Source organism: Neoarius graeffei, chromosome 23, assembly GCF_027579695.1.
Source record: "Neoarius graeffei isolate fNeoGra1 chromosome 23, fNeoGra1.pri, whole genome shotgun sequence".
In the NCBI taxonomy this organism is placed as follows: Eukaryota; Metazoa; Chordata; class Actinopteri; order Siluriformes; family Ariidae; genus Neoarius; species Neoarius graeffei.
In genome coordinates, this window is record NC_083591.1 from 30,980,910 (window position 1) to 31,006,036 (window position 25,127).

The 25,127-nt window shown below is 43.8% G+C and overlaps 1 protein-coding gene across 2 annotated transcripts in view; it reads right to left on the reverse strand.

Moving 5' to 3' along the window:
• Nucleotides 1-9,561: 9,561 nt before the first annotated feature.
• kcnab1b (potassium voltage-gated channel subfamily A regulatory beta subunit 1b) overlaps nt 9,562-25,127 on the reverse strand; it is a 162,080-nt gene continuing 146,514 nt past the window's right edge. For both annotated transcript variants that reach the window (XM_060905307.1, XM_060905308.1), the window contains 3 exons: nt 17,335-17,455; nt 16,769-16,857; nt 9,562-9,651 (listed from right to left, as the gene is read on the reverse strand). In XM_060905307.1, the coding sequence (XP_060761290.1) occupies nt 9,562-9,651; nt 16,769-16,857; nt 17,335-17,455 (300 nt within the window). The remainder of the gene's footprint in view (nt 9,652-16,768; nt 16,858-17,334; nt 17,456-25,127) is intronic.

Consider the following 25,127-nt stretch of genomic DNA (forward strand, 5'->3'; position numbering starts at 1 on the left):
AGGTGTCCGGGAGGACCAGAATGGGTGCCGTGCAGAAGCGGTCCTTGAGGTCTTTGAACGCCTTTTCCGCCTGAGGAGACCAGACATAAGATCCACCTGTCCCTTTGGTGAGGTCCGACATGGGTGCTGCTACAGAACTAAAGTTCCTGATAAATTTGCGGTAGAAGTTAGCAAATCCTAAGAACCGCTGAACCTCTTTGACGGACTTGGGAGTGGGCCAGTCCCGGACGGCCAGGGTCTTGGCTGGGTCCATTTGGAGTTGGCCTGTCCGTACAATAAAACCCAGAAAGGAGACCTCGGGAACATGAAATTCGCATTTCTGGGCCTTGGCGAACAGATTGTTCTGTAGCAGCCTCTGGAGAACCTGGAGGACATGGTGGCGGTGCTCCTGCATGGTCTTGGAAAAGATAAGGATGTCATCGAGGTAGATAAAAACGTACAGGTTAATCATGTCCCTCAAGACGTCGTTGATTAGGGCCTGAAAAACAGCTGGTGCGTTGGTGAGTCCGAAGGGCATCACCTGGTATTCGTAGTGCCCAGACGGGGTGTTGAAGGCAGTCTTCCACTCGTCTCCCTGTCGGATACGGATGAGGTGGTATGCGTTCCGTAGGTCCAACTTGGTGAAGACGGTGGCACCTTGGAGCAGGTCGAATGCTGTGGACATCAGCGGAAGGGGATATCGGTTGCGCACAGTGATCTTGTTCAGGCCCCTGTAGTCAATACATGGTCAGAGCCCCCCATCCTTCTTGCCGACAAAGAAGAAGCCGGCACCAGCGGGTGAGGTGGAGGGTCGAATGAACCCAGAGACCAGGGCGTCTTTGAGGTATTCCTCCATGGCCTTGCGTTCTGGCTGAGAAAGGGAAAACAGTCTACCACGAGGAGGGGTAGTCCCAGGGAGCAAGTCGATGGCATAGTCGTAGGCACAGTGCGGAGGAAGAACGGCGGCCCTGAAAACTTCCTGAAGATCCCAGTACTCTGAGGGAACTTGAGATAACTCGGTGAGATCAGGAGGCTCGGCAGGAGACACAGGAGAGCTAGTGAGCAGACAAGAGGCATGGCATGCAGGGCCCCATTCCACAACCTGGCTTGTTACCCAGTCTATGCGAGGGTTGTGGCGGGTAAGCCAAGGAAGACCTAGAATAACTGGGAACTCAGGTGAAGGAATCAGGTGCAGGGATATTTCTTCCTTGTGACCTTGAGACTGGAGGAAGACTGGAGAAGTTACTTGGGTGACTCTTCCGTCACCTAAGGCTTGGCCATCCAGGGCAGACACAGACAGTGGGACTTCAAGAGGTGCAGTCGGGACATTGATACTTTGGGCGAAGTGAATATCCATAAAGTTTCCGGCTGCCCCCGAGTCTAACAAAGCTTGACAACAGTGGACAGACTCACCCCAGGAGATGGAGACCGGGATGTAGATTCCTTGGCCAGGGAGTCCGGGAGAGAGGGTAGGCCCAGTCACAACCCTCCCTCGGCTGGATGGGGCGGTCCTTTTCCCGAGAGTTCGGGACATGATGCTCGGAAGTGACCAGGCTTGCCACAGTAGATGCAGCACTTGTCCCTCCTTCTGCACTCCCTCTCAGATGCGGAGAGGTGAGTACGGCCCACTTACATGGGTTCTGGACAGTCACTGGAGGAGGTAGACGGGCTCCAGGTAGATGCAGGGAGGCCAGAGAGGCTCAGGACTTGGCAGCATTCTCTCATCCTGTTGTCCAGACGAGTAGAATGTGAGATCAGTGTTTCGAGGTCACTTGGGCATCCGATAGAAGCCAGACCGTCTTTGATGGGGTCAGACAGACCATGGTGGAAGGCTGACACCAGGGCAGTCTCGTTCCATCCACTTACTGCTGCGAGCATCCGGAACGAAATGGCGTAGCCTGCGACGCTTCCCCCTTGCCGGATGGACATGAGCTTTCTGGCTGCGTCTTTACTGATGTCTGCTTGATCGAAGACACGCAGCATCTCCTCAGTAAACAGCTGGAAATCAGAGCACTCAGGTCCCTGTCTCTGCCAGATAGCAGTAGCCCAGGCTCGCGCCTTACCAGCTAACAAGGTTATCACAAAGGCAATCTTGCGGCAATCCGTAGTGTAGGTGGTAGGCTGAAGCTCAAAGGCGAGTTGACACTGGGTAAGGAACTCTCGACACTCACTGTGCTTGCTGTCATACCTCTGTGGTGCAGGAAGGCTGGGTTCGCGAGGTGAAGAAGGCAGCATGGCAGGAGGCACTGGAGCAGGAGTGGATGGTGCAGCAGGAGCAGAATCAGGTGGAGGAGATGGGGGCAGAGAAGTCAGCTGTGCCAGGGTTCTCCCAATCTGCTGAACCAGTACCTCGTGGTGAGCAAGGGTCTCACGTTGGCTTGCGAGAGTCCATCCATGAGTGTCCATGGTGGATCCGAGGTGTGTTAACGCAGCCATCATTCCCTGAAGGTTGGCCGGGTAGACAGATGAAGAAGCCTCTGCTGAGTCGGTCATGACAGAGTCTTTCTGTTAGGGTTTTGCTGGGATTCGAACCTGGTTCGCTGGTGTGATAATCCAGCAAACCCCCACTAGACCACCAGGGGGATGACTCAAATGCAGAGGCATGAGGCGGAAGTAGAAAAAGTATCAAAAGGTTTATTTACAATATTTACACTATATAATCCAAGGCAAAAACAAAAGTATAATCCAAACGCTCAGAAGATAACCAGGAAAAAAAACAAAAGTTCAAAGAAACAAAGAGCCAAAAAACCAAAAAAGAAGAGGCAAAAATACAAACGCTCAGAGGATACAAAATGGTAAACACAAAGTCCAAAAAGTCCAAAAGAAAGCAAAGTACAAAAACCACAAAGACATGGGCGAGGAAATTGGAACAGAGGTAACTGGAGCTAAACATAACAGCACAAAGACTCCGTGACAAGAGGACTGAACCCAGGGGTATAAATACACAAACTAATTAAGGACAGGGCGGGGCAGGAAACAGGCAATAAGACAAACACAAAACACAGAACACAGTGGCGACCTCTAGAGGCCAAAACAAACATGACCAAACAAAGGAAATAACAGCGGCCTCTAGAGGCCAAAACAGTCCCAGTCCTAACAGACTGGAATGTAGTTTATAAAGAAAAAGATGTTGATAAAGCATATGAGGAATTTTTAATAATATTCAATGAACTATATAATAAAAATTGTCCTATAAAGAAATACAGTAATATACATAAATATACAAATAGTCCGTGGGTCACCAAGGGGCTACAAAATGCCTGCAAAAAGAAAAATATATTATACAGACAATTCTTAAAGCATCGAACTATAGAGGCAGAGGAAAAATATAAAAAATATAAAAATAAATTAACTAATATTATGAGGATATGTAAGAAAGACTATTATAATAAATTAGTGGAGAAAAATAAAAACAATATTAAAGGTATATGGACTGTACTAAATGGTATTGTGAGAAATGGATCCAAAACTACAAATTACCCAGAGTACTACACTGAAAATGAAAAGACCATAAATAATATGGAGGATGTGGTGAATGGTTTTAACCAATTCTTTGTAAATGTGGGACCAGATTTAGCGGCAAAAATAAAGGAACCCGAGACAACACAATGTGGGGACATAGAAGATATGGGGGACAAAAATCCAAGTACAATTTTTCTAACTGTAACTGATGATGAAGAAATTATGCAAATTGTAAGAAAATGTAAAAACAAAACTTCTGCAGACTGGAATGATATAGACATGTCAACAGTAAAGACAGTTATTGAGGGAATTGTGAAACCACTCACCCACATCTGCAATTTATCTTTTCAATCAGGTACATTTCCAGACAAAATGAAAATTGCAAAAGTGATACCATTGTTTAAAACTGGAGATAGACACCATTTCACAAACTACAGGCCTGTTTCTTTACTCCCCCAATTCTCCAAAATACTCGAAAAACTTTTTTCAGATAGACTGGACAAATTCATTGAAAAACACAACCTCCTTACAGACAGTAAGACTGGACAAATTCATTGAAAAACACAACCTCCTTACAGACAGTCAGTATGGATTCAGAACGAACAGATCAACATCGATGGCACTAATGGAACTAATAGAGGAAATCACAAACTGTATAGACAATAAAAAATAGCAATTGGAGTATTTGTGGACCTAAAAAAAGCATTCGATACCATTGATCATAGTATATTATTAAGTAAACTAGAAAAGTGTGGTGTTAGGGGAGTTGGGTGGAGCTGGCTGTCGAGCTATCTAAGAAACAGGCAACAGTTTGTGCAGATAGGTGACCATAAATCTGATTTTATGAACATTACATGCGGGGTACCACAGGGGTCAATATTAGGTCCGAAATTATTCATATTATATATCAATGACATATGTAGAGTTTCGCAAGTACTGAAATTTGTTTTGTTTGCAGATGACACCAATATTTTTTGTTCCAGTGAGAATTTGCAGCAGACTTTGGAGACAATCACAACTGAAATAAATAAACTAAAACTATGGTTTGACAAAAATAAATTATAATTAAATCTAAGCAAAACAAAGATCATGTTGTTTGGGAGACACAAAATAGATTGTAATGTAGAATTGATAATAGACAATACTAAGATAGAAATGGTACAGGAAATTAAATTTCTTGGTGTGATTTTGGATCATAAAGTCTGCTGGAAACCTCATGTAGGATACATATGAGCAAAACTGGCAAAGTGCTCGGCAGTTCTGTGGAAAACAAAACATATTCATGATTGCAAATCTTTGCGTACTCTATATTACTCGTTATTTTTGCCATATCTGACTTACTGTGTTGAAGTCTAGGGAAACACCTACAAAACCACTCTGCGGCCGATATGTATCGTACAATACAGAAAAGAGCAATAAGGACAATAAACAAAACAGGAAACAGAGATCACACAAACTCACTATTCATAAAATCACACATGTTGAAATTTATGGATCTGGTCAAATTCAGAACAGCACAAATAATGTACAAAGCGAGAAATAATATATTGCCAAAAAATATACAAGCAATGTTTAGTGAGAGAGAGGGGGGATATAATCTAAGGGGAGACCTAAATTTTAAAAAACCAAAGGTTCGAACAAATATGATAAGCATGTGTGTATCGAGCTGTGGGGTGACTTTATGGAACAGACTGGAGACAGAAATAAAACAAAGTGCAAATATAAATCTGTTTAAAAAAAGGTACAAAAAATATTTTTAAACAAGTACATGGAAAAGGAAGTATGTTAATGGAGGATGATGAGGGATAAATCTATAAATAGAATAGGGTTGATTGTTATATTAGAACTAACTTAGTATATGGTATATATTTATTTATGGGGATAGTTTATATATTTATATTTACAGGGATAGGTATGTAGTATATATATATATATATATATATATATATATATATATATATATATATATATATATATATATATATATATTTTGTAGTTATATATTTATATAGATATTTATGAAGTGTATATATGGTATGTAGTATATATTTATTTTTGTAATTATATATTTATATAGATATTTATGAAGTGTATATATGATATATAGTATATATATACATTTTTTGTAGCTATATATTTATATAGATATTTATGAAATGTATATATGGTATGTAGTATATATTTATTTTTGTAATTATATATTTATATAGATATTCATGAAGTGTATATATGGTATATATTTTTATAGGTGTATGAATGTAGTTAGGATTTCGGGGTAGTTAAAAAGGGGTGGGAAATTAAAAAAGTATTGTACTTCTTCCCACTCCTTTTTCAAACAATGTGCAGTGTTTTGTAATGTCTTAGCTCTTTGTTATTTTATTTTTTAAATTTCTCGTTTTCTTTCTTTTGTATGTACAAATAGTTACATACATTTTTTATACATGTTCGAAAATAAATAAATTCATTCATTCACTCAGAATAAGTGTATGTTTTAAAGATTATATTTCTGCATTTATTGAGGTACATGTCAACATTTCCCTATATTTTGCAGTGGCCAGCTGAGAATAAAAATCCACAAACCAATCTGCGTTTCCAATTCTCTCTGGCTGCTGGTACGCTCTCGGTGGTGAGTTGGAATGTTGTGAACTGAGTGAACTGGCAGTTTCTCATCTTGGGGGCTTGAAAAGATAACCATTCATCCTGGAATATCCTTGATAATCTTCTGCCCCTTCATCTGACATAGAGGAATCCCAATCACTATTGGAATTCTCTCCAAAACATGATTCCATATCGAGGCTGGTCTAACACAGGTCTAACCACTGCTGCGCACGTGAACGAAATTGATACCTGCTTCTGTGTTACACATGTGACGTCACGCACCCCTTTGGGATCTTCTGGACGAGTCTCGGGGAAATTTCGTGAAACTCAGCTGATCTTATTTATTTTCCATCAATTTATGGCCTTTTGGATCAGCTTTGATTCGAAAACACATGGTCAGTCAACATAATGATTGTTGCTTTGTACAAGGAAAAAAGTGGGGTTTAGAGGCATTACATACATTTTAATTATATTATGTACCATAGATGATGTGATCCCCAAATTCCTTGCAATTTTACATCGAGGAACATTATTCTTAAACTGTTGCACTGTTTGCCCATGCAGTCTTTCACAGAGCGGTGAACCCCTCCCCACCTTTAGTTCTGAGAGACTCAGCCTCTTTGGGATGCTCTTTTTATACCCAGTCATGTTACGGACCTGTTGCCAATTAACCCAAATTTTTTTTTAGCATTACACAACTTTTTCAGTCTTTTGTTGCACCTGTCCCAACTTTTCTGAAACGTGTTGCTGACATCAAATTCAAAATGAGCATATATTAAAAAAAACCCAATAAAATTTCTGTTTCAACATTTGATATATTGTCTTTGTACTATTTTTCATGAAATATAGGGTTTCCACGATGTGAAAATCTTCACATTCTGTTTTTATTTATGTTTTACATACATGGAATTGGGGTTGTACCCAAATACAGTGAATTTTTGTCAATCTGAAAAAAAAAGAGAATATTAAATTGACAGAACTGACATGTCCTCATTTCTTAAATACCCCCCCTTGGGTAGCCCTTCACAAGGTTCATACACCTGACTTTGGAGATCTTTCCCCATTCCTCATTGCAGAAATGTTCATGCAGGGAAAGGTTAGTTGGTTTTTGCAGATTGGTTGCAATATTCAAGTCAATACAAAGATTCTTAATTGAATTTATGTCAAACTAGGCCACTCTAGAACATCCACCTTGTTCTTAGCAAGGTACTCCATGGAGGCTTAGGCTTTATGATTAGGGTCATTGTCCAGTTTTTGACCAGTTTTCAAACATTTTGCAGATTTCATCAGGTTCTTTCTGAGAATCTCCCTGTACTTGATTCCATTCATCCTCCCCACAATCTTGACGTTCCGTGGTCCCTGTAGAGGAACATCCCTGAAATATCATGCATCTAACATCAGTGCTTCACAGTTGGGATGTTGTTGTTTTGGTGATGGGCCATGTTGGCATTCATGCCAAATAACGACAGTTTGAGTTCATCTGGCCACAAAACCTTTTGCCAGTTTGTTGCAAGATCCTTTAGATGTCTTTGTAGAAACTTTAAACAGGACTCCTTTTTGAAAAATGGCTTTTTTTTCTTTCCACCCTCTCATGCAGGCCAGATATCTGCAATATCTTTGGTATTGTTGTCTGATGCACATGTTTTCCTCTGTTGGCCATAAGACCCTCTAAGTCTTTCAAAGATGTCATTTAGTTCCTGGTAGCCTCTCTGTCCCAGTGTCTTCTCTTCCCACCATCTAGTTTTGATTAGACACCCAGATTTTGGCAGACTGTACTCTGGGGTATCTTCAAAGCCTTGGAAATGGTTTTTATATCCCTCACATGATGTGTATCTTTCCACAGCTTTGTTGCAGAATTGTTTTGGGAGGTCTTTGGAGGCCATGCTCCTGCCTTTGTGTGGATCTGTGTGGGCCAAATTTAAAGTTCAACATAGCATTTTTCAAGATATCAAATTGACAGTGTGACCATGTAGGCAATTGGTTAATCAAGAGATTGTTGAAGGGATGCTATAGTAAAGGGGGTGTATACTTATCAAACCAAGATATTGTAGTTTTTTTCTTTTTAAATAATGTCAGAAGTGTTGTATATTAGGGTTTCAAGCATTGTGTGTAGATTACCAAGAAAAAAATAGATTTATTCCATTTTAATTCCAACTTACAAGCCAGATAAATATGGGTGTGTATTACGTACATTTCCTACCCAGTGTAGATGGCACCTCACATTTCTGACCACTTTAGGAGACACAGAAAGGCCACTCCATTCATAAGGACATAAGTTCCACTTCTGTATGCCCACATTAGACATCATCTTTGCTGGGTGAAATTACAAGTCTTTCATATATTAGCATATAACAGAATACTCAAACCTACTCATCAGAGTTGTGTGCTTTTACATTTGCAGTTATTAGTCCTATCACACTTGAATTATTTCATATACTTATTTTTGTAGACCAAGATAGGCAATACTGATTTTTAGTCAATGAGTGGGCAATTATGGATTGTAATGAAACACACTTTTAATTATGACTGCAACGCCTATCTGCAACCAGCTATTTAATTGAGTTGCAAGAAAAATAGCCCAACAATTACTAGAGGAGCTGTTTTATTTCATTTCTAAAAGCAAACTGAACAGTAAGGTACTTTACAACTTATATCACAAATCTGTAAACACTTTGACCATTTCATTGGAACAGTCAGGTTGAAATAAATTGCTTTATGCTTTTTATTATACTACATCTGTCCAAATACGAAATCTGCAGGAGCAGCTTAAAACACAAGCAAATACACCAGCATGACCATTTCCGTTTTCAAACAAAGCCATTAAATAAAACACTGTCAGAATTTAAGTTGCAAATTCAGCAGCAGAATTAGCAGATTCTCTAGAATAGGTACATATCCATCTATGATAAAACAGAACACAGCACAACTGTGAAGAGGCAACAGGCATACACTGGTGTGAAAAAGAAATTTTGATTTTAAGAGGAAAATGTCACACAGTTTGGAAAGCACAGTATTTGTCCATCAGTTCTAAGCTGTTCCAGCTTGTACAGTCAATCATGATCACACAGTAATCCTACAGGCATCATTATCCACTGTATCTGCATTGTCTCATCAAAATACATTTAATTGAACATTAAAGCCTAACATTTTATCCTCAGGCATGATGATTCAAACAGACTTGTCCTCTAATGTCCAAAGTAATCAAAGAGACAAAAGAGTGATGACCATCCATTAACTGTTTCTTATTATGCATGTTAGACAGAGACATATCTTGAGAATATGGATTATTACTGTGAGGTGTTTTTCCTCACAGAGATCTTCAGTCACACCAACACACACTTAAGCATGCATGGCTCTGTTGACTGGCTCATGACACACTGAAACAGTACGAGCAGAATATACTGCTGTTATGTTAATGGAACAACAACAAAACAACAACGGTCTACAGTAATGCCGCATAGCAGGTGAGAGACACACTGACAGGTCAGGAATGACACACATCCGTTTCAGTCCCAGAATCCCTCAGTGGTGATAGTCTTTCTTACTGTGGGGTCTGTTACCCAGAACTTTGTCAATCTCAGAGGCAATGTGAGGTGTAATCTTTGGAAGCACCTGAAAAAAGAAGTCATTTTGAATAACTTTAATAATTACAGGATAAATGAATCATATTTTTTTATTGCAGATGAAAATTAGTATTTAAAAATTAATTTAAAAGGCACTTTGAAATCCAATATAAAAGGTTGAGTGAGCAGTACATTTTCCAAATGACACCAATTGATTGCAAGCAGCATTGGTCGTACACTCGTTCGCTTATTTTATGTACATCTGGAGGATTAGAAACAACATTCATGAGATGGCATGTCAGTGCCAAAGCATCCCTGTCCATCAGGTTTCCAAGTCGAACTGTAAAATGTTTAGTGATTTTATACACAGCAATTTTAAACACACTGATGTCTGTCTTTCTTAAAACTGCCCACCACTGTTGTGATTGTTGTCACGAGCTGCATCTCAAATTAAAAAGTCTGACATCCATCCATCATCTGTAGCCGCTTTATCCTGTTCTACAGAGTCCCAGGCAAGCTGGAGCCTATCCCAGCTGACTATGGGCGAGAGGCAGGGTACACCCTGGACAAGTCACCAGATCATCACAGGGCTGACACAGAGACAAACAACCATTCACACTCACACCTACAGTCAATTTAGAGCCACCAATTAGCCTAACCTGCATGTCTTTGGACTGTGGGGGAAACTGGAGCACCCGGAGGAAACCCACGCAGACAACATGCAAACTCTACACAGAAAGGCCCTCGCCAGCCACTAGGCTCGAACCCAGGACCTTCTTGCTGTGAGGCACCAGTGCTAACCACTACACCACCGTGGACAAGTCACCAGATCATCGCAGGGCTGACACATAGAGACAAACAACTATTCACGCTCACATTCACACCTACAGTCAATTTAGAGCCACCAATTAGCCTAACCTGCATGTCTTTGGACTGTGGGGGAAGCCAGAGCACCCGGAGGAAACCCACGCGGACACGGGAAGAACATGCAAACTCCACACAGAAAGGCCCTCGCCAGCCGCTAGGCTCGAACCCAGGACCATCTTGCTGTGAGGCGACAGCACTAACCACTACACCACCGTGCCTCCCCTCACAAGAGCATGTATACGTTTAATTTAAAAGTACTATGTTTGAATGTGACTCACAGCAAAATTTCAAAACATTAACAAAAAAAAATCTGTCTTTGATATTTCTAATATTAGTTTGTTAAATAAATTAAATGAAATAAACACAAATAACAACAAGACATGCAGTTTCTCTCACTGTCCTATTTGTAAATCAAGAGAAGCTTAATTTTGGAACACCTGCTGTAGAACAATGCTATGGACAAGCCTCTTTGTTTCCTAAAGAACATTTGGATCAGTGGATTTTTAATCATGTTTGATGGTGAAACAGAAAGCAGTGCAACTATACATGCTACCATTATGTGGAATGATCTTTGTGGTGTAAAATGATTATTCAGTGTATTATGGCAACAAGCAGTATAGGGCTAAAGTATCAAGAATGTTAAGAAACCAACAATAGTGGTTCTTTATGAAAGAGAGACTGATGACCAGACAGTACCTGTCAATATATTGTTTATAGTACCAATGAAAAGTTTGGACACACCTACTCATTCAATGTTTTTTCTGTATTTGGACTATTTTCTACATTGTAGAACAATACTGAAGAAATCAAAATGATTATATGACATATGGAATTTATATGGTAAACAACAAAAAGTGTTAAACAACAAAAAAAGTTTCATATTTTAGATTCTTCAAAGTAGCCACCGTTTACCTTGATGACGCTTTGCACACTATTGGCATTATCTTAACTAGCTTCATGAGGGAGTCACCTGGAATGCTTTTCAATTAACAGGTGCCTCATCAAAAGTTAATTAGTGCAATTTCTTGCCTTCTTAATGTGTTTCAGATCAAACAGTAAATAATAAATAAAAATACAGTAAATGCCCTATTCCACAACTGTAGTAATCCATATTATGTCAAGAACCGCTCAACTAACTAAAGAGAAATGACATCCATCATTACTTTAAGACATGAAGTGTCTTTTAATGAATAAAAAATAAAAAATAAAAATAAACATTTGAATTAGAAGGTGTGTCCAAACTTTTGACGGGTACTAATAATTGTTTTATAAATATAATATTTCAGACCAGATTACTTCATTTTTACTAATGTAAGTCAGAAAAGGTTTGCTGTTATTGACTGAAAGGTTTAGAAACAATAATGCATAATATCCTGATGGCTCATTAATAGACATAAAATAACTAAGAATAAGCAGATGATGTGTGAACAGAATATATATGTGTATTTTTCAGTTGTCATGGTGCAAGCACTTACAAATGTAAATGCAGAAGAGTGTTGTAGAAAAGATGGTGACAAAGCTGAAACGTGAGACGAGAATCGGAGTCGTAGAACAAGCGAAGATAGGGCGATTGGCAAACAACGTTATGGGGAAGAGACAAAAAGAGTAAACGAAGAACAGGGAAACCAGAGTCAGAAGAATGAGGGTCAGTCAGAGAATAACAAGGCTTGGTATGTACTGTGGAAGGCAGAACGATACTTTGCAATGAGGTGAAGAGAGTGAGAGGTTTATATAGGCAGGGGGACTAATTGGAGTAATGATTGGCAGCTGAGTTAGTAGTCAGGAGACAGAGGGTGCTGTGAATTGTGGGAGGTGTAGTCCAAGGTATCCATGTTTGTAGTTTGGACAGGTTCAATGGGTTTACTGACGGAGCCCCCCCTGAGAATGCCCCCTACCTCTGGGTGCAGGTTTGTCTGGATGTAGTGCATGGAATTCTTGCTTGAGGAGTGGATCTAGGATGTCTTTGGCTGGAACCCAGCTCTGTTCCTCGGGTCCATAACCCTCCCAGTCTACCAGGTATTCAATCTGCCCTCTTCTACGTCTAGAGTTGAGGATCTTGTTTACCTGGTAGATGGGTTCACTTTCCATGAGAGCTGGATGTTCTTGATCAGGTAAGTTCTCGGAGAGGGGCCCTTAGATGGCAGGTTTGAGGTGTGATACATGAAATGTGGGAGATAGTCTACTGTGAGGGGGAAGTTCTAATCTGTATGAGACTTCGTTGATGCGGTCCAGTACCTTAAAGGGCCCGATATAGCATGGTTGAAGCTTTCTGCAAGAATTAGGTTCCTTGAGATTCTTAGTTGCTATCCACACTGTCACCTGGGTTGAATGTAGGGGTTTCTGCCCGATGCATATCTGCATACTTCCTGTACTTGGTATTGAAGGTCTTGATTCATTGGTGGACCTCCTCCCATACAGCCTGGCTGTGAATGAATCACTCTTCAACGGCTGGAACCTGGCTGGGTGTGTCATCCCAGGGGAACAAAGGCGGCTGGTAGCCGAGTATGCACTGGAACTGTGTTAGTTGTGTTGCAGAGTGCTTGAGGGAGTTCTGTGCATACTTGGGCCATGGTAGGAAGCGTGCCCAATCCCCCTGATTATGCATGCAAAAAATTCTCAAGAAGCAGCTTACTTCTTGGTTGGCTCTCTCGACTTGTCTGTTGGATTGCGGGTGGTAACCGGAAGGGAGACTGACATGTCCCTAGTTTCTCCATGAAAGCCCTCCAGAAGCATGAGATGAACTGTGAACCTTTGTCACTTTCAATGTCTTTGGGGAGACCATAATAATGAAAGATGTGTTGAAACAGTAGTTCTGCTGTTTGTGCTGCGGTGGGAATGCCAGGTAAGGGAATCAACTTGAGGGCTTTTGAGAAGCGGCCGATGGTTACCATAATTGTGTGATTTTGTGAGGGAGAAAGGTCTGTGAGGGATGAAGTCTATGGCTATGTGGGACCATGGTCTTTGAGGCACTGGGAGGGGACAGAGCTTGCCGGCAGGTAGAGTTCTGGGTACCTTGGCTTGTGTGCAGCTTGAACATGATGCGATGAACTGGTTGATCTCAGTGAGCATGTTCTCCCACCAATATTTGTTTTGAAGCATCTGGTGGGTGCAATGGCTGCCCGGGTGTTCAGTGGCAGGTGATGCATGGGCCTATGTGATGAGTTTGCTTATAAACTGCTTAGGTACATAGAGTAGACCTGGTGGAAGATTCTCGGGAAGTTGTTGTGGCTGAGAGTTTCTTATTTCTCTGTCTAGGTCCCATGTGATAGACTGGATGAAGCATTGAGAAGGGAGGATAGGGTGTGCAGATGATTCCTGATGAAGGGGAGCAAAGATGTGTGAGAGAGCATCGGCCTTCGTATTCTTTGAACCGGGGTGGAAAGAAATGGTGAAACTAAACTTCATGAAGAGGGCCCATCTGGCCTGATGGGGTTCAACTGCTTAGCTTTCCTGAGATATTCTAAGTTCTCATGATCTGTGAGGATAATGAATGAGTAGTTGGCACCTTCCAGCCAGTGGTGCCACTCCTTGAGGGCCAGCTTGATTGAGAGTAACTCAATTTCCCATGTTGTAGTTTCTTTCTGCTGGTGAGAGTTTCCTCGAAAAGAAGGCCACTGGATGAAGTTTTTGTTTTTTTCCCCCGAAGCGTTGGGAGATAATCGGCCCCACTCCTGTGTCAGAGGTGTCAACTTCCACTGTGAATGGTTTGGAAGGGTCAGGATACTGTAGGATGGGTGCTGAAGTGAATGCTTTCTTAAGACGACAGAAGGACTCTTCTGCTGCGGGATTCCATTGTAGTTGCTTGGGTCCCTTCTTGAGGCGTGCCGTTAAAGGGGCGGCGATGGAACTGAACCCTCTGATAAACCGGCAATAGAAGTTGGCAAAACCTAAAAAGTGTTGAAGTTCTTTGACAGACGAGGGAGTGGGCCAAGACGTGATGACAGAGACCTTTGATGTGTCCATACAAACCCCCTTGGCACTGATGGCATACCCCAGGAAGGAGATATTTGTTTGGTGGAACTCGCATTTCTCTGCTTTAACACAGAGATGATTCTTGAGCAGGCGTTGTAGAACTGCTCTAACATGTACTTGATGTTTCTCTTCATCTGGGGAGTATATAAGGATGTCATCAATATAGGCTATGGCATACTGACCCAGCATGTCCCGTAAATGTCATTGATGAAGCACTGGAACACACTGGGCGCCAAAGAAAGGCCATATGGCATCACCCGGTATTCGAAGTGACCAGCATTGGTAATGAATGCCATTTTCCACTCATCTCCCTTCTTGATCCTGATGAGATTGTATGCGCTGCGTAGATCAAGTTTAGAAGAGATCTTAGCAGAATGAAGTTGTTCCAGAGCTGCAGGAACTAGAGGAAGTGGATAGGGATTTCACTGATACTTGGTTCAGTCCCCTGTAGTCAATATAGGGGTGAAGCCGTCTGCCTCGTTTCTCCATGAAAAAGAAACCTGCCAAGGCCAGAGACCTAGAAGGGTCAATGTAACGCTGCTTGAGAGCCTCCTGAATGTACTCTTCCATGGCTGCTTGTTCCATCTGAGACAGAGGGTAGATGCATCCCCGAGGTGGTGATATGCCTGGTAGGAGGTCAATAGCGCAGTGGATGGCACCCACTTGGATGCAGAGAGGAGCTGTATGTAGGGTGACAAATCCATCTCCTATTGGCCCTCCATCGATGGTCTGAATGCTGAGCGCACTGTGCAGCAGTGTTGTTGGCAAGTTGAACTTCTGCACGACTGAGTTGCTGATGAAGTTCCCCTCTGCCCCTGAATCAATGAAAGCAGAGAGGATATGGGTAGAAGTAGCCAACTTTAACAGTACGGGAACCTTGAATGATTTGGAATTGAATCTCCTTATCAGACTTACGTTGCGTGGAGGACCTTCTGAAGGGGATGAGCATGGAGGACGAATGGGACAGCCATTGAGTTGATGTTCAGGGCTACTGCAATAGAAGCAAAGTCCCTCCTTCCTTCTTCTGGCTTGTTTAGAACAAGTTCAACGTGTGCTTGAGATGTCCATGGTAGAGTTTTCTTCAGATGTGAGATCCGATTTACTATTCTCTTGTCAAGAGGGCCGACGAGATAAAAGATTGCCTAGGCGAATCGCGAGGTCAATGAGGGAATCGAACATGAGCTGTTCATCTCTGCAGGCGAGTTCACTTAGAATTTCAGGGCCTAAGCCTTGGCGAAATACTGCCTTCAGTGCGGGATCATTCCAACCACTAGCGGCCGCCAGTGTTCTGAATTCCAAGGCATAATCTGCCATGCTTTTGGAGCCCTGTGATATGGTAAGTAAACTTTCACCTACTTCAATCCCCTCGGGTTTGTGATCAAAAACCCTTTTGAATAGAGTGAGGAATTGTTCGTAAGATTTAGTTGGCTCACCACCCTTATTCCAAATTGTGTTGGCCCACCGTAGCGCTTTTCCCATGAGGAAGGTGAGGAATTTGGCAATCTTGTGCTCGTCCGATAAGCTAGGTAGAGCCGTGAAATACATGGAGCGTTGGAAAAGGAAGCCCTTACAGGCGAGCGGATCTCTGGCGAACTTCTCCGGAGCCGAAAGTTGTAGCACTGGGCTCGGTGCTGACTCAGGATGCGTCATGAGGGCCTGTGAAATCACAGTTGCTAACTGGGACATTTTGGTGTTGAGGTCAGCTAGCATCTGCTGATTCTCTCCCAATAAGCGTCCTTGGGCACTGAGAGCAGTTCGCTGTGCTTTTTCCACTACATCCATTGCAGCAAAGTATCCTGTCACGGTGCAGGCACTTATGGATGTAAACGCAAAAGAGCGTTGTAGAAAAGATGGTGACAAAGCCAAAACATGAGGCGAGAATCAGAGTCATAGAACAAGCGAGGGTTGGGTGATTGGCAAACAACGTTATAGGGAAGAGACAAAAGAGTAAACAAAGAACAGGGAAACCAGAGTCAGAAGAACGAAGGTCAGTCAGAGAATAACAAGGCTCGGTATGTACTGTGGAAGGCAAAAAGACAATGAGGTGAAGAAAGTGAAAGATTTATAGAGGCAGGGGGACTAATTGGAGTAATGATTGGCAGCTGAGTCAGTAGTCAGGAGACAGAGGGTGCTGTGAATTGTAGGAGGTATAGCCCAAGGTGTCCATGTTTGTAGTTTGGACAAGTTCAATGGGTTTACTGACATCAATTTTATAGATTTTCAAAAAGCTGATTTGAATTAGAATTCAATTTTTAATAATATATACCTACAATATATTAGCTGAGTGAAATTTTGTCTTGGTGGTAATTAAATAAACGTTTTCTTGCCTGTATTGCACCTAGGTTTTCTGTGAGTTGTGCAGGGTTGGAGCTTCCCAGCAGAACTGAACTCACTCCCTCGTTCCGTAAACACCAAGCTGCAGACGAGGAGAGCATTTCAGAATAACTCATCTCATCAGTTTGATTATTTTCCCAGTCATTAGGTTAAACAAAAATAAATGCATAAAATAAATAACTAAAAGGAGCAGGGTTTTTAAAGCTCTCTTAGACTACGGCTTCAGTTACACTTACATTTATGTGCATTCAGAATAAGAGCATTAAGAGGAGCTCATTAAGAGTAATAATCCAGATGCTTGATCAGTTTTAGCCTTGAGCATCGTAATAAAATAACATGGCTGCAGAAAGCCTGATCCCAGATTAGCACTGTTACAATGCAATATAAAATAATAGCTAGAAGGTTATCCAATTTTAACAGTCCTTTACTAGGATGTGATGAAAGATCATTTAGTTCAAAACATTAGGAAAGGAAATGACAGTGAACATGTCAGCTGATTAAGCTGTTCTGTGAAATACAAGGCTTCTTGGTAAATGTGGGTTTTGGGGTTTTGTCTCACCCACAGCAAGTTGCGGCAGTGTACAGCTCAGCTTTTCTGCAATGTGACTCAGTTCCTTCAGCTTAGCCTGCTGTTTCCTTCCATCCTCACTCACTATTTTATCCTTCAGCCACTGGTATGACTGGTTCCATACATAAAACACACACAAAAAAACCCACAGCAAGTTCAGCAACAGATGACATATGTATAATGATATTCCACAGGAGTTGTTATAAAATAATAATAGCTTCATATCATATAGAGTGCATTATTTATCATATAGCAAATTATAAAATGGAATGATTGGGTACATGCTGATGATCAGTGTCTCGGTGTAAAGACACTCTTTTCAAGATTAATGATGACCAGGTGGATATTCTCCGAAGCAAGCAAATAACAAGACAGAGTCATCTATATCCCCCGCCCTATATATCAACTATATACCAAGTTTCAAGATATTTATCATATTTTTCAAGTTCTGCTGCAGGAAACCAACCCTACCTCTTTACACTGACCTCAGCAGCCCATGGCATAAGCCCACTGGACCTTTGGACCAGGTGAGCTAAAAATTACTCACATTTCTTAGTATCAAAAGGCACATATACAGTACATTACTTAATCAACACATATACCAACTTTCAAGACCATACCACTCATAGTTTTCAAGTTCTGCTCCGGAAACAAAACCTACCCCTAAGACTAACCTGAGAGACTAAGTCTGAAATTTTTCATGTTTCCATGGAAACAATTTCAATCTCAAATTTCTTAGTATGAAAAGGCACATCTACATCACCTTGTTAACATGTATACCGAGTTTCAAATCCGTATCATGAATAGTTTTGTATATATGCTCTGGAAATGAATGTTGCTCTTAGAAAGTAAGTGAAAATCTATTTATGTAAAAATTTGAATAATACGTTTCAGTGTTTTCCCCTCTAAAAAATTAAAGCCCTAAATTTTGGCATGATAATACACAGACTGTTAGGACTAGGACTGTTTTGGCCTCTAGAGGCCGCTGTTATTTCCTTTTCATGTCGTGTTTATTTTGGCCTCTAGAGGCCGCCACTGTTCCTGTGTTTTGTGTTTGTGTTAATTGCCTAATTATCTTCACCTGTGTCCTTAATTAGTTTGTCTATTTATACCCCTGAGTTCAGTCCTCTTGTCACGGAGTCTTTGTGCTGTTATGTTTATCTCCAGTTTCCTTTGTACTGTGTTTTTTTGATCTTCTTAGCTTTTGTATTTTTGCACTTTGCTTTTCTTTTGGATTACACTCTTTGGTTTTTTTTGTCTTTTGTTTTGCCCTGTATATAGTGTATATAGTTTAAATAAACCTTTTTGATTCTTTTTCTACTTCCGCCTCACGCCTCTGCATTTGAGTCATCCCCCTGGTGGCCTAGTGGGGGTTTGCTGGATCATCACACCAACGAACCAGGTTCGAATCCCAGCAAAACCCTAACAGAAAGACTCCGTCATGACCGACTCAGCAGAGGCTGCTTCAACTGTCTACCCGGCCAACCTTCAGAGAATTATGGCAGCTTTGACACGCTTCAGAGCAACCATGGACGCTCATGGACGTACGCTCACCAGCCAACGTGAGGCCCTCGCTCGCCACGAGGAACTGCTTCAGCAAATTGGGAAAACCCTGGCACAGCTGACATCTCTGCCTGCATCTCCTGCTCCTGATCCAGTTCCTGCTCCTGATCCAGCTCCCACTCCTGCTCCAGTGCCTCCTGCAATGCTGCCTTCTTCACCTCGCGAACCCAGCCTTCCTGCACCACAGAGGTATGACGGCAAGCACAGTGAGTGCCGAGAGTTCCTTACCCAGTGTCAACTCACCTTTGAGCTTCAGCCTACCACCTACACTACGGATCGCCGCAAGATTGCCTTTGTGATCACCTTATTAGCTGGTAAGGCGCGAGCCTGGGCTACTGCTATCTGGCAAAGACAGGGACCTGAGTGCTTTGATTTCCAGCTGTTTTCTGAAGAGATGCTTCGGGTCTTCGATCAGGCAGACATCAGTACCGACGCAGCCCGAAAGCTCATGTCCATCCGGCAAGGAGGAAGCGTCGCAGATTACGCCATCTCGTTCCGAACACTCGCAGCAGTAAGTGGATGGAACGAGACTGCCCTGGTGTCAGCCTTCCACCATGGTCTGTCTGACCCCATCAAGGACGGTCTGGCCTCTATTGGATGCCCAAGTGACCTCGAAACCCTCATCTCACATGCTATTCGTCTGGACAACAGGATGAGAGAACGCCACCAAGCCTTGAGCCCCCCCAGCCTCCCTACCTCTACCTGGAGACCGTCTACCTCCTTCAGTGACTGTCCAGAACCCATGCAAGTGGGTCGTACTCGCCTCTCCGCATCTGAGAGGGAGCGCAGAAGGAGAGACAAGTGCTGCATCTACTGTGGCAAGCCTGGTCACTTCCGAGCATCATGTCCCGAACTCTTGGGAAAAGGACCGCCCCGTCCAGCCGAGGGAGGGTTGTGACGGGGCCTACTCTCTCTCCCGGACTCCCTGGCCAAGGAATCTACATCCCGGTCTCCATCTCCTGGGGTGAGTCTGTCCACTCTTGTCAAGCTTTGATAGACTCAGGGGCGGCTGGGAACTTTATGGATATTCACTTCGCCCAAAGCATCAATATACCTACTGCACCTCTTGAAGTCCCTCTGTCTGTGTCTGCCCTCGATGGCCAAGCGTTAGGTGATGGAAGAGTCACTCAAGTTACTTCTCCAGTCTTCCTCCAGTCTCAAGGTCACAAGGAAGAAATATCCCTGCACCTGATTCCTTCACCTGAGTTCCCAGTTATTCTAGGCCTTCCTTGGCTTACTCGCCACAACCCTCGCATAGACTGGGTAACTAGCCAGGTTGTGGAATGGGGCCCTGCATGCCATGCCTCTTGTCTGCTCTCTAGCTCTCCTGTGTCTCCTGCCGAGCCCCCTGATCTCACCGAGTTATCTCAAGTTCCCACAGAGTACTGGGATCTCAAGGAGGTATTCAGCAAGAGCAGGGCCGCCGTTCTTCCTCCGCACCGGGCCTACGACTGTGCCATCGACTTGCTCCCTGGGACTACCCCTCCTCGTGGCAGACTGTTTTCACTCTCTCAGCCAGAACGCAAGGCCATGGAGGAATACCTCAAAGATGCCCTGGTCTCTGGGTTTATTCGACCCTCCACTTCACCTGCTGGAGCCGGCTTCTTCTTTGTCGGCAAGAAGGATGGGGGGCTCCGACCATGTATTGATTACAGGGGCCTGAATAAGATCACTGTGCGCAACCGATATCCCCTTCCGCTGATGTCCACAGCTTTCGACCTGCTCCAAGGCGCCACCGTCTTCACCAAGTTGGACCTACGGAACGCATACCACCTCATCCGTATCCGACAGGGAGACGAGTGGAAGACTGCCTTTAACACCCCGTCTGGGCACTACGAATACCAGGTGATGCCCTTCGGACTCACCAACGCACCAGCTGTTTTTCAGGCCCTAATCAACGACGTCTTAAGGGACATGATTAACCTATACGTTTTTGTCTACCTCGATGACATCCTTATCTTTTCCAAGACCGTGCAGGAGCACCGCCACCATGTCCGCCAGGTTCTCCAGAGGCTGCTACAGAACAATCTGTTCGCCAAGGCCCAGAAATGCGAATTTCATGTTCCCGAGGTCTCCTTTCTGGGATTTATTGTACGGACAGGCCAACTCCAAATGGACCCTGCCAAGACCCTGGCCGTCCGGGATTGGCCTACTCCCAAGTCCGTTAAGGAGGTTCAGCGGTTCTTAGGATTCGCTAACTTCTACCGCAAGTTCATCAGGAACTTCAGTTCTGTGGCAGCACCCATGTCAGACCTCACCAAAGGGACAGGTGGATCTTATGGCTGGTCTCCTCAGGCAGAAAAGGCGTTCAAAGACCTCAAGGACCGCTTCTGCACGGCACCCATTCTGGTTCTCCCGGACACCTCCCAACCATTCATCGTGGAGGTGGACGCCTCGGACAGTGGTGTCGGCGCGGTGCTCTCTCAACGTTCGGAAGGAAAGCTGCACCCCTGCGCTTACTTCTCCCACCGCCTGAGTCCTGCTGAGTCCCGGTACGATGTGGGGGATCGAGAACTGCTAGCGGTCAAACTGGCCCTTGAGGAGTGGAGGCACTGGCTGGAGGGAGCACAACATCCATTCCTGGTTTGGACTGACCACAAGAACCTGGAGTACCTCCAGCAAGCCAAGAGACTGAACCCTCGACAGGCTAGGTGGGCCCTGTTTTTCAGTCGATTTGACTTCACCCTCTCATACCGCCCCGGCTCCAAGAACACCAAACCTGACGCACTGTCCAGACTGTTCTCTGCCACTAACAGGGAGAATGAAGTCGGGCCTATTATCCCTGTGTCCCGGATTGTGGCCCCTGTCCGCTGGGGTATTGAGGAGGCTGTCCGACGAGCCCAACGCCAGGACCCCGGTCCTGGGACGGGGCCACCAGGCCTCTTGTACGTCCCACATCAAGCCCGGGCCAAGGTTCTCCAGTGGGGTCACTCTTCCCCTCTCACCGCCCACCCGGGAGCTCGGAGGACCCTGGACTTCCTGAAAAGACGCTTCTGGTGGCCTAACATGGAGCAGGAAGTAAGGTCATTTGTCCTGTCCTGTGAGGTTTGCACCAGAACCAAGAACCCACGACAGCGTCCCCAGGGTCTCCTGCATCCTCTGACCATTCCCCGGCGTCCCTGGTCCCACGTGGCAGTCGACTTTATCACGGGTCTCCCTGAGTCACAAGGTAACACGGTCATTTTGGTCTTAGTTGACAGATTCTCCAAGGCCTGCCGCTTCATACCACTGTGCAAACTCCCCTCTGCTCTTGAAACTGCGAAACTTTTGTTTAATCATGTCTTCCGAGTCTTTGGTCTTCCACAGGACATCGTCTCAGACCGAGGGCCCCAGTTCTCCTCCCGAGTGTGGCACGGGTTCTGCAAGGTCATCGGAGCCACTGCCAGCCTCTCCTCTGGGTTTCACCCACAGTCCAATGGTCAGACGGAGAGGCTCAACCAGGACCTGGAAACCACCCTGCGAGGCCTGGCTATGGATAACCCGACATCGTGGAGCACCTGGCTGCCATGGGCGGAGTACGCCCACAACACCCTGCAGTCATCGGCCACCAAGCTGTCGCCATTCCAGTGCCAATTCGGGTTCCAGCCACCTCTGTTCCCGGACCAGGAGGAGGACGCGGGGGTGCCCTCGGTCAACCAATATGTGAGACGGTGTCGCAAGACCTGGAGCAAGGTCAGGAAGACCCTCATACAGACCTCCAGAACCAACCAGACTCAGGCCAACCGCCATAGAAGACCTGCACACGCTTTCCGCCCTGGGCAGCGTGTTTGGCTGTCCACTAAGGACCTTCCACTGCGGGTGGAGAACCGCAAGCTTGCTCCTCGCTACATTGGCCCCTTCAAGGTGGTGCGCAGGGTGAACCCTGTCTCCTACCGGCTCCAGTTGCCCCGGACTCTGAGGATCAACCCCACTTTCCATGTTTCCCTGTTACGGCCCGTACTGACGTCTACGTATGCCCCTGCCCCTAGGAACCCCCCACCCCCCCGCATCTTCCAGGGGCAGACTGTGTTCACTGTGAATCGCCTGCTTGACTCCCGCCGGGTCCGCGGCGGGTTGCAATATCTGGTGGACTGGGAGGGCTATGGTCCTGAGGAGCGCTGCTGGGTTCCTGCTCGGGATGTCCTTGATAAAGAACTATGTCGGGACTTCCATTCGGCCCATCCGGATCGCCCTGGGAACGTCAGGAGACGCTCCTAGAGGGGGGGGTCCTGTTAGGACTAGGACTGTTTTGGCCTCTAGAGGCCGCTGTTATTTCCTTTTCATGTCGTGTTTATTTTGGCCTCTAGAGGCCGCCACTGTTCCTGTGTTTTGTGTTTGTGTTAATTGCCTAATTATCTTCACCTGTGTCCTTAATTAGTTTGTCTATTTATACCCCTGAGTTCAGTCCTCTTGTCACGGAGTCTTTGTGCTGTTATGTTTATCTCCAGTTTCCTTTGTACTGTGTTTTTTTGATCTTCTTAGCTTTTGTATTTTTGCACTTTGCTTTTCTTTTGGATTACACTCTTTGGTTTTTTTTGTCTTTTGTTTTGCCCTGTATATAGTGTATATAGTTTAAATAAACCTTTTTGATTCTTTTTCTACTTCCGCCTCACGCCTCTGCATTTGAGTCATCCCCCTGGTGGCCTAGTGGGGGTTTGCTGGATCATCACACCAACGAACCAGGTTCGAATCCCAGCAAAACCCTAACACAGACAATTGAGCGCCAACGGCACGAAGTGAAACTAGGGGGTTCTGGGGGCATCCCCCCCATAAAATTTTTTGAAAATAGATGCTCTCAGGTGCATTTTCAGGGTCTCTGAGAGGTTTTAGATACATGATTATAGGATAGATTTTACCAGTGTTTCAATGATTTCTGACCTAAATAGTATTAACGTACAGTATACACATTTGAAATTTCACCTTAAAGTTCAACATGCAAGTTAAACTGTTTTGTTATAGATTACTTAGGTATATGATTGAAAATCTATGGGGATTCCTTAATGATCTATGATCAAGTAGCGTTGTAACAAAAATGTGCATGAAAATATGAACAGTGGTTTGCTCCATCTTATGCAATCCAATGAAGAGAATCGATCATCATGACCTCCTGTTGATCACAAAGGGGTCTGAACCTCAGAACTGCCACCGTAAAATAAGTTGCTGTATTACTATAACTGTAATGATTTAGAATGCTTCTGATGCAATTACCATAATATATGTAGAACTAAAAGACACTGAAAAGAAATGTAAGGCAACTGCATATTATAAAGCTTAAATTTTGGCACTTTATTAAATGGACTAGATTAAAACATATTTAAAGGAAAAGAAAACTTAATTCATACATGTAAGTTTGCAGAAAGATTATGTACTTATAAACACATTCATGAATGATAATAGACCAGGTCAAACTTTTGTGATTAAAATCAGTCGGCTTTGTCCGTCTGGTGGGGGACAACATCGGCAGCCAATGAGATCGCTTATAATGAATCAGAAAATTTTGGGATGTCTGACGGTTTCTTACGATATTTTTATTGGACAATGTGAACACGTGATCTTGACATAGCCAACAGATTACAGTTGGTTTACATCATACCACGCGGACATATTACTTTGACAGAATCAACACAAATATTGGAAAAAAAAGACCGCTTGCTTAACACAAATATCAATTGATATGTAAATGGATCTGTTATTTGCTCTGCTATGTATCTAGTTACTTGTGGGTAGGAAATTTAATGTATCGGTATAAATCTAAACGTATCGGCAGGCAGAGCAAGCGTATCGGGCCCGATACCCTAAAACGCTTTGGGGAAAACCATACTTTTTTAAAAAAAATCCAAAATAGCAAAAGGTGTCAGGAATGGCGAGCTGAGGTGAAGTGAGGACCCAAGAGCAGACTCGGAAAACAGGCAGTGTAAAGAGAAAACTTCTTTAATGAAGTAGATGGCAGAAAGGCAAAAGGTACAGTAGGGCTCAGGCAAAAATCGGTAGTCAAAAAACAGGCCAGGAGGTCAAAAACAGAGGAGCAGGTAGACATGATCAGGGACAAGAAAAAACAGGACAGAAAAATCTTCACAAAAACTGATGAACACAGGGACAAGGGGAATCCAGGCAGAGGTAGCAAAGGACACAATTCAAAAGAACAGGCAGGCAAAAACGGGGACAAAAAACTGGACAGGAAAAACTTGACAAAAAAAACCCAAGGAGAAACTCAGGCAGGGGGAATCAAGAAGACACAATAC